General features: G+C 42.0%; 1 protein-coding gene across 1 annotated transcript in view; it reads left to right on the plus strand.

The window, feature by feature from the left end:
- Window positions 1-8,458: 8,458 nt before the first annotated feature.
- The window catches only part of USP13 (ubiquitin specific peptidase 13), a 79,314-nt gene continuing 78,322 nt past the window's right edge, over window positions 8,459-9,450 (plus strand). Inside the window, exon 1 of the mRNA XM_015588528.2 lies at window positions 8,459-8,509. Within this exon, the coding sequence (XP_015444014.1) occupies window positions 8,459-8,509 (51 nt within the window). The remainder of the gene's footprint in view (window positions 8,510-9,450) is intronic.

Here is a 9,450-nt window from a genome sequence, read left to right on the forward strand (position 1 = left end):
TTCCCTTTTAAAGCTGAATAATATTCCATGAATGTATATACCACTTTTGCTTGTCTGTTTATCTGTCGACAGACACTCGGGTTGCTTCCAGTTTTCGGCTGTTGTGAGTAATGCTGCTATGAACATGGGTATATCTCCCTCTTTTACATCACATCTCATTAGTGACAAGGCTCCAAGCTTCCAGCATAGTCTTCTCTCTCTTTCTCCACTGCTAAGGTTTAGGCCCTCATTATCTCTTGCCTGGACTCTTGCAGAAGCCTCTTAACTGATCACCTTGCCTCCCTCCCAGTCTGTCACATTATAATCGCAGTTGTTTTTCTGAAACACGGGTCTTATCGTTTCATTTTTCTGCCTAGAAATTTTCAACGGCACCATTCATGCATTCCTAATGTAGCGCACATTGATCCGACTTCCCTTGCCAGTGTTGTCACTTAGCATCTAGTGACATTCCTTTTGGCCCAAAGGATTTTGTGTTCTTCAGATGCTCCATGACTTCACCCCTCCGTGTGTGTTGACCCATGTTCTTCCCTTGGCCCAGAATGCCTTCTCCCAGCCCCTTACCGTGCTGGGACAACCTCACTGATCCTTAAACTCCAGCTCAGATGTTCTTTGTGAGCTGCACCCCCCACCCTCAGCTGAGTTAGACACTTGTTTTCCTGTGCTTTCAAAGCGCTTTGTACAACTCTGTGATGGTTGGGATACTGATTATTAAACAGTATCCCAAGAAATAGCTAAGGTCTTAAAGAATTAAAGGGAAAAAAGGAGAGGACTGAAAACTGCCGTTTGTGAGCCTGTGCTAGTAGGCTGCATCTTTTCTGTTTTTCTATTTTTTTAAAAAATTGCAACCATGTATTTTAGCACAAAAATGTTATTAAAAATAGCCAATATCCTGTTTTTTATTTTATCATATTATCTGAAAAGTCATAACTTGACTCTGGAAAAGCCAGGGAAAGGTGTCTTGGGTACTTGCTGAGTATTTTATGTGTCGTGATTCTAGGTGCCCGAGGGGGGCTTGATAGAAGCGATCACGTGTGGTGCCCCTCAGGGTGATGACAAGACTGGACTCTGTGTGCAGCCCAGGCCTCAGTGCTGCTGCTCATGTTCCTTATGGGCAAGCAGCCAAGGACTCGCCTTGTCACATCTACAGGGAAGATGTGAAAAAAAAGCACCTAATTTTAGGACTGGAACAGCAGGACAATGCAATAATGACAAGAATTTAATGAATCTGAACATACTTCCAGATTAGAGATGTCACTCTGCAGTATTCACTTCCTGTGATAATACTGAAAATAAAACATTTTGTTTTGTATTAATTAGCAAGTGTTAATACTTATTTAGAGCCTACTCTACACCCAGCATTGCTCTAGGTGCTATAAGGGGTAGGAAGAGTGTGAGTATTTAGGAAGGAAACAGGACCACAGGAAGGAAGAGTATGACACGGATCTTTCTATCATAGTGGAGTGTGGGTGCCAATTTTGAATATCTATTATGAGTCAAACACTGAGCTAGGTACTTTGATATATGTTATCTCATGTAATTGTAATAGCAATTGGCTTATAAGTGATAATTGATATTGTTGCCCCGTTTTACAGAAGAGGAAACCAAGAGTCAGAGAGATTAGTTAGCTTGTTCGAGGCCCTGTTCTAAGACTGGTTGTGACAGAGATGGGACTTAGCCCTGGCGTGTCATGAAGTTAGACCCTGAGGCACTTATAGGATATTTAAGTTTAAAGAATGTGGCACTTCTAATGTGTGAATGGAGATTTCAGGCATTGGAATACTCAATAAAATCTAGAAGAGTTACTGGCCTGGACAACTGGGTAGGATCTGAAAACGAGGAGTTTTGGAGGAGGAGGAGACAGAGGTGGTGGGACCAAGCTAGGTGTGTATATGAGAGAGTTAACTGTGAAAGGGAAGGCCACTGGGGAGACTGGAGAACAAGACTGGAACCTCTGTGGATACAAAAGAGGTTGATCTCAGGTAAGACTAGACAGGCTGGCTGGTTAGGAGCAAGAGGGCAGGGTGACGCCAGTGGATGTTTGATGTGACTATTCTGAAAGTGGAATGAGGAATGTTAGGTTGGGAGGTGGTGAGACGTCGAATAGGAATTCAACTAGGAGTCTCTTGTAATATTGATGGGGAGGGGTCTGCTTTCGGTAGAGTGATGACAGTGGGCATAGAGATGGCGGGGTGGTGGGAATAGACTCAATAGAGATTTTGATGAAAGATATAGCCCAACTTAGTGACAGAATATACAGTGGGTATATTCTGAAAGAGTTGAGAGGAGTTAAAGATGACTTCACGGCTTGTAGCTTGGGAGATAGAGTGAATCAAGGATGTAAATTAGGAAGATGAGATGGTCAGATGCAAGCGGACAAGTACTACGTGCCCACGGAGAAAACTGGGGACCAGAATGGAGCTCAGAGGTCAGGGTTCAGACTGCAGAGTCTGGCAGTCCCTAGCTTGGAGACCATGGATTTGTGAGTAGCTCTTCCTTTTGAAGGACCCCAGGGCCCCGCTCCTTTGCTCCTGGGATCTTTTTCTCCAAGTTGTGGAGGAAGCAGTGACTGGCACTGCCTCTTGCCCTCCCACTGATTGGCTCAAGTTCCAAAGAAACTCAAGAGCCCAGGGCAGTATGTTTTCCAGGAGTTAGAAATTTTAACAGATAATCATGTTGCACAAGTAGTTATAGATGGAATACATGTAGACTTTACTGTTTCATGAAATAAAATGCCTTGAGTAAATCTGCCCCATGTTAACCACATGGGTGATTGGCTAAGAGGCTGATGCTTCTTGTAAGTGAGTTGCAATTATGAAAACTTTTTCCTGATCAAGCTAAGTGTTGCTTTTTTTTTTGTCCTGGTTAATTCTTTGGGTGTAGCTGTAAAGTTGTGACCTGTACATAGATGTCTCTGTCCCCAGCAGTTCTTAGAATTAGGCTTGGCAGTCTGTTAGTGGGATTAGTGGGCTGATTGGCCAGGAGGAAAGAGAACATATGGATCTGAAGGTGAGGAGTGGGGAGAGGGTGGGAGGGGCAGGGGTGAAAGTAATTCCCATATTGTATCCTTTTGGGAATAGCTGCTGAATAGCTCCTTCGGACCTGCCATTTGGGCAGAGTCTCCGTTGAATCTCTAGGCTAAGGCTTTGGAAAGAGCCTCAGTTGGGGCGCTATTTCTCCTGGCCCCGACCAGCAAAGTGGGACCACAGACAGATCCAGTGACTGGACATAAGTTGATGAGAGCGGGTAGACTGTGACATCACCAAACCCTGCAGCTACTTCACCTGCATCTCGGAGCCCAGCACTGTGGGTCTCGCCACTGTTTTTGTCAGGGAGCTGTCAGCCTGGAGCAACCACCTCCCAGCAACTTCAGCTGTCCTTTTGAGTTTGAGGAGTGGCACTGGTAGGGTCTGGAGAAGATAACACAAGCTTACAGATTCGTGACATGGTCTTCAGCTTCATTTGAATGCTGAGCTCTTAATCAATCCTTTTAGCTACTTACTTGAGTGGCTCTTCTTTGCCTGTCCCTTCGACTTTCCTGGAATGAAACAGCCTTGAAAAAAAGAAGAAACTGCTCTTTTCCCCAAATCCCCAAATGGTATATGCTTGCCGACAGCCGCCCACCTAGCTCCTGCCACCAAAACGACATCTGCTTCTCAGTTGCACCAGGCAGCATGGTGTTGGGGGGCAGACTGGCCTGGGTTCAAATTCCCCTATCCATTTACTGCTTAGTAGCAGTGTGACTTCAGCAAATGCCTTAATTTCACTGAATTTCTCTGAGCCTTGGTTTTCCCCTCTGTAGGACCTACTTTGCAGGGTTATTGTAATCATGGCTGCCTGTAAAATATTACTTACTGCTTTCCATCTCTTTATTGGGATTTAGTGGGAGGGATCTCTCTGAGAAGAAGGTGAAATGGGATTTATACAGGCTTGGCTTTGCCAGACATGCCATACTTGGTAATTCTGCAGGGGGCTCTGCCCTGCGGGAAAAGCCTTGGGCATGAGTGTGCTGACCTCTTTTGGGGGGAACTCTGTTCAGGGCTGTTATTCATACTCAAGTTCAGCTCCTAGTGATGGGCTTTTATGGGTTAGCCTGGACACCTAATCCTTATGTTTAATATAGTTATCAGGGGAAATGCATCCTGAAGAAAACCATCTCTTTTAGAAAATAATAAGAAATGACTGTAAAAGGTTTTTACCTTTGACAAGGTGGTTTCACGTTTTCTTATTTTAGATATTGGCTGGGAACAGCTTTGATGGATTATGGCTTCAGTTTAGCACTGCTACTGATGCTCACCTCAGTATCTTCATCCTCTGACATTGTTTCTTTTGCTCTTTCGTCCTGTGAGCGTAATAGTAGCTGCTCTTTGTGCTCTTCCTGAACTCTTCCCCAGCTGTTATAGTGACAATGTCCTCAAGTGCTCTCAATACACAGAGCAAAGATTTGGTTTTTCACTTAGGAAAAAAGTTAATAAATGACACCACAGTGCAATAGTAAATTTATATAGCATGTCAAAACCTAGCTGTTCAGACCTTGCGTTTAGCCTGTGCAGCTCTAAGGTGTAGGAGTGCTCTGCAGAGAAGAAAACCTCCAAGTTGTAGCAAGCTGGAAGAACAATTACTGCATTAACATTTCTGTTTCTTCTTACCACTTCGTGGCCACAAGCATGGATTATCAGTATTTGGCAGAGAGGCCTACACCATCGTGGGATTATATGCATTTACTTTTTTCTACTTAGCTTATACAGATACATTTATTCCAGTGGATTTACTGTTGAAACCAAAGTTTTGGATTTTGCAAATATTCTATCTGGTAGTTCTGAACTGTTTGAGTCTTTCTTTACTCTCTAGCCTATTTTTAGACAGTGCTTTTCTCCATATTTCCCCTTTCTGTGGGTTGTGCGCTTGCTGCACTTGAGCTGGAACCTTATTTTACTTTCTGATTGTATATTTGCTTCCCATCTGCATGTACTTAATTTTTGCATTTTAAAACTGTTGTCTGTTTTGCTCTGGAAGCCAGAGTGTACTGGGGATGGTAGAATATACACATCTACCATTGAGATATGGAAGGACTGAGAGGATGAATTAGTAGGTAGATGGTTGCTTATCGAAAGCCAGAGTTGAGCAGACAGAGGTGGGTAGTCTCATAAAATAATGGGTCAAAATAGTTAGGAGTTGTCCTTGATTCGGCCCTTTTCTACACACCTCTACATCTAATCCATCTTCTATGCTTATGACCTCGATCCTAAAATTATACCCTGAATCTACCCAAGTTTCCCCATCTTTGCCTTGAGCCCCCTTCCCTCTTCCTCCTGCTGCCTCCCCCAGGCTTAGCTACCATCTTGCCTTGTTTAGACAAGGGCTATCTAATAGAACTTTCTATGATGATGGGAATGATCTGTATCTGCACTGTCCAGAGTGGTAACCCCTAACCACATGTGGCTACTGAGCACTTGAAATGTGTCTGGTGTGACTGAGAAACTGAACTTTTAATTTAACCTGATTTAACTAAATTTGGATTTAAATATCGACGTGTGTCCATGTCAGTGTGTACATGTGTATTGGATAGAGCAAGTCTATACAATATAAGAGCCATACATTCTCTTGAGCCCCTCCCCATAGTTCTCCCTCAGTAGCCTGAGTGATCTTTTAAAACTGTAGATCAGTTGGTGGCACTGCTCAGTTTAAAACCCTGTAGTGGCTTTGCATCCCATTTAGGATGAAATCCAGCTCTTCTCATGCTGGTGAGGCCAACTCTGCTGGCCTCTGCAGACCTCCTCTTAGCCTGCCGTCATTTTCCTCTCGCTTGACTCTAGCACCCTGACTTTCTCTCTGTTTTTTTGAGGGTATAGCCAAGCTTTTTCCGGAGTTGTGGCCTTTTTACATGCTTTTTCATTTAGCTGGTGTTCTTCCCATTTTACTTACTGGCTCCTCATCCTTGAGATCCCGCTCAACTCTCTCCTCCCATCTTCAGCTGTATAATGACACCAATCTTCTTATCTGTCTACCCTTCTTCAGGCTTCTATATCACTCTTATGACTGCTGGAAATTATCTTCTATAACTCTTTCTTGTTTATTTTCTCTCTCTTCTTACTAGAACATTAATGTCATCAGGGCACCAACTTGCCTCTCTCCCTCTACTAGGATATGAATGTCATCAGGGCACCAACTTGCCTCTCTCCCTCTCGCTCTCACTCCCTCTGTTGAATAAACTGCTGCCCCATACCCCCCACCAACTTCTCTTGCCCCTGGAGAAGATATCACAGCCTCATTCTCTGTCACAGCTGCTTTTCCACACTCCACACAGACCATCTCCCTTCTGTAAACTTGGATGGCATCCAACTGGGGCACAGTGTCCTTGATTTGTTTTATTTTTCTGTTGTAATCACATTCTAGTCTGCCTCCCTGAGATTACACTCCTTATGACCTCTCTTTTACTTGTGTATTCCCATATTTCCTTAGCTACAAGTTTTGCAATAATCTCTTAGTTATTTCAGACCACACTTTGAGTAATGTGAATTTGCAGCCCCTGAAAGCTGTGCAGTTGGCTTGTGAAAGCCTAAGGAAAGCTGTGGTTAAGAAAAGGGAACATTTTGAATGACTGCCTGTTCTATTCCATATACATATATTTGATTCTAAATATACTCAGTTAAGAAAAATTTTATTGTTTTATTATTAAAAAATGAATCCATGTTCCTGATAAATTAGAAAATGCCAAAAGATAACATGAATAAAAAAACATTCCACATTATCTTCCCATGCTGAGATAACATCAAGATAATATATGTGTCACATATATTATTACATCATTACACACTGTTTTGTTACCTGCTCTCCTTACTTAAAAATACCTGATTGGCTAAAGAAGCTGTGGTACATTTATACAATGGAATATTACTCAACCATAAGAAGAGATGAAATACAGCCATTTGCAATAACATGAACGGACCTCGACATAATCATGCTAAGCAAAATAAGCCATACAGAAAAAGTTGAAAATCACATGATATCACTTATATGTGGGATATAAACCTAAAAGCAACAAATGAACAGGACAAACAGAGACTTGTGGACATGGACAATAGACTAGTGGTTACCAGAGGGGACGGGGAAGGGGAAGGTAGACGGGGTAAAGGGGATCAAATATGTGGTGACAGAAAGAAATCTAACCATGGAAGGTGAACACACAGTGTAAATATATATATGCCTTACTGTTAAAATGTACAGCTGAAGCTGATTGGATTTTGTTAACCGATATCACCATAAAAAAAAAAAAAGATTAGAAAGGAAGAAAATTGTCTATTTAGTGGTAGACAAATCCATTAAAATGCAAATATGATGTGATGTAAAGGGGAAAAATAAAGAAAACTAAGATAAAAAAATACCTATCAGTAAACATTCATCACAATTCAATTTTAAGTGACCAAAAAGTGTTACATTTTATGATTGTACCATAAATTACTGACATTTTATGATTGTACCATAAATTACTGAACAGATCTATTCTTAAGCATCCGGATTATTTCCTTTCACTATTACAGGCAGCTGATTTAGTGAATTTCTTTTCTTTTTCTTTTTTCTTAATAGTCAGTGTTCTAGAAAATTCCGCGTTCTTGTCCCTTTTGTCTCCCTTTTGCGCGAGTGTGTGAGTCACAGCCTTTCTAGGGTGTTAGTATGTAATTTGTCCTGGACGTGGATTTGTTGTGACTCCATCTACCTACATCATGTTTCTCTTTGGGGCAATGACCGCTTGTTTTCCACACTGTTCTGTAGTTCTAAAAACAAGTGTTACGCAGTGACTGTTTCCTGAGTGCATTGCTCACACATGCTCACTCTGCCTTCCTGTCTTCCAGCGAAGGCTGGTCTCCAAGAACACACCATCGTAAACAAAGTTCTCTGAACACCTACTGATTGACGGTGTGGTGTATTTTTATTTAAAATGACTGTTTATTTGCTACTCTCAAGCATGTTGTAACCTTAACCTTTATATTCGCCACTGTTTTAATATTCTTTTAAATGGCAGGCAGTACAAAAAGAGGTGACTTTGTCCTTGGTGTTACTTCTGAAGAGTACGTAGGATTCTACAATGTTAAGTTGTAGATGAATGGCTATGGATATATCTATACTGACATGCATTGAAGAATGCATTTCAAAACAATGCGTGGGCTTCTAATGCTTGTCCTTTCTTATGGTTTGATCATGGGGTGGGAGCAGTTTTCAAAGCGAATCATTATAAAACCTCAGAAAAGCCCTGAGTGGTATTTCTTGATTTCCTTGTGATTTCAGGTTTCTAAATCAAGTCTTGCATATTGGCCAAGTTTCTGTTTAGTGCATCATGAAAATAACAATTAGAGTCTTACTTAGCTAACAATACGCAGAGAAGCACATTTTGACAGTTCTGGGCTGGGTAGCCTCTCAAAGTAAGAGCCAGATAGAGTCCAAGGTAGGATGGTGTGTAGAGATGGCAGCCACTGTCCTGAAGAGCCATGTGAGGTTGGCTTGGTTTCAAAAAGTAAGTGAAGGTAAGGGGCAGTGGGGTTCATGTGTCCAAGCTGCTAAGAGTGTGACTTTAACCAAACAAACCAGGAAAGCCAGTATTCCTGCAGGTGTCTCAGGCTGTTTTTCTATACATGGCCATCAGTTTTCTTTTGATGATTCCTATCCTTTAGTTATGCCAAAGACTTGAAATGGAACCTGTGCTAGGAAGTATTTTAAATTCAGATTAGAAGGGTACTAAGGACCAGTTTGAGAGAGTTTGAGAGAGAGACTAAATTATGTAACTGAATGACAAATAACTACACAAAACTTGCCGTTCATTTCATAAATATTTGTTCAATCCTGCTCTGTACCAGATACTGTTTTTGGAATTCAGTAATGAATGTGACACAATTTTTCTGCTCTCAAGGAGCTCAGCTTCTGAATGTGGTGACCCTTAATGAAAGATGCTAACAGTTGTGAAATGAAAGCTGGTTTGGGGTTAAGGACTCAGCACAGGGGAATGAGCAGGGAGATGTGGGACTTGGTCATGGGCAGAGGCTGGCAGGGTAGATGCGGAGACAGGTGTGGGATCCGGGGAGGATGACAGTTGTGCAGGCATTGACATGAGTAGCCAGTTTTGATGGAGCTGCTCTGAAGGCTTGAGGCCTGATCTAGTGTCCCAGAAGGTCCTTGAAGTGATGCTTTTCTGACAATGAGAACTCTTAGGACTGGGCAGTTCACATAGCTCTAGACCAGTACTACTCAAAGTATAGCTAGCTGATTGGTGCCATGAGTTAAGTACAAACATTGAGAGTAAGTGTTTAGAAATGTCTAGTGATTTGACTTTGCAGGTACATCCATACGCATGAGCAGTAAATTAGTTTGTTTGAATAGGATATAGACCAATTTGGGTTTTGTGGGACTTACATGAGAAAGTTTACATCTGACTGGAGCTAGAAACTAGTCAAATGTAGG

This window comes from Pteropus alecto, unplaced genomic scaffold, assembly GCF_000325575.1.
Source record: "Pteropus alecto unplaced genomic scaffold, ASM32557v1 scaffold33, whole genome shotgun sequence".
Taxonomy (NCBI): domain Eukaryota; kingdom Metazoa; phylum Chordata; class Mammalia; order Chiroptera; family Pteropodidae; genus Pteropus; species Pteropus alecto.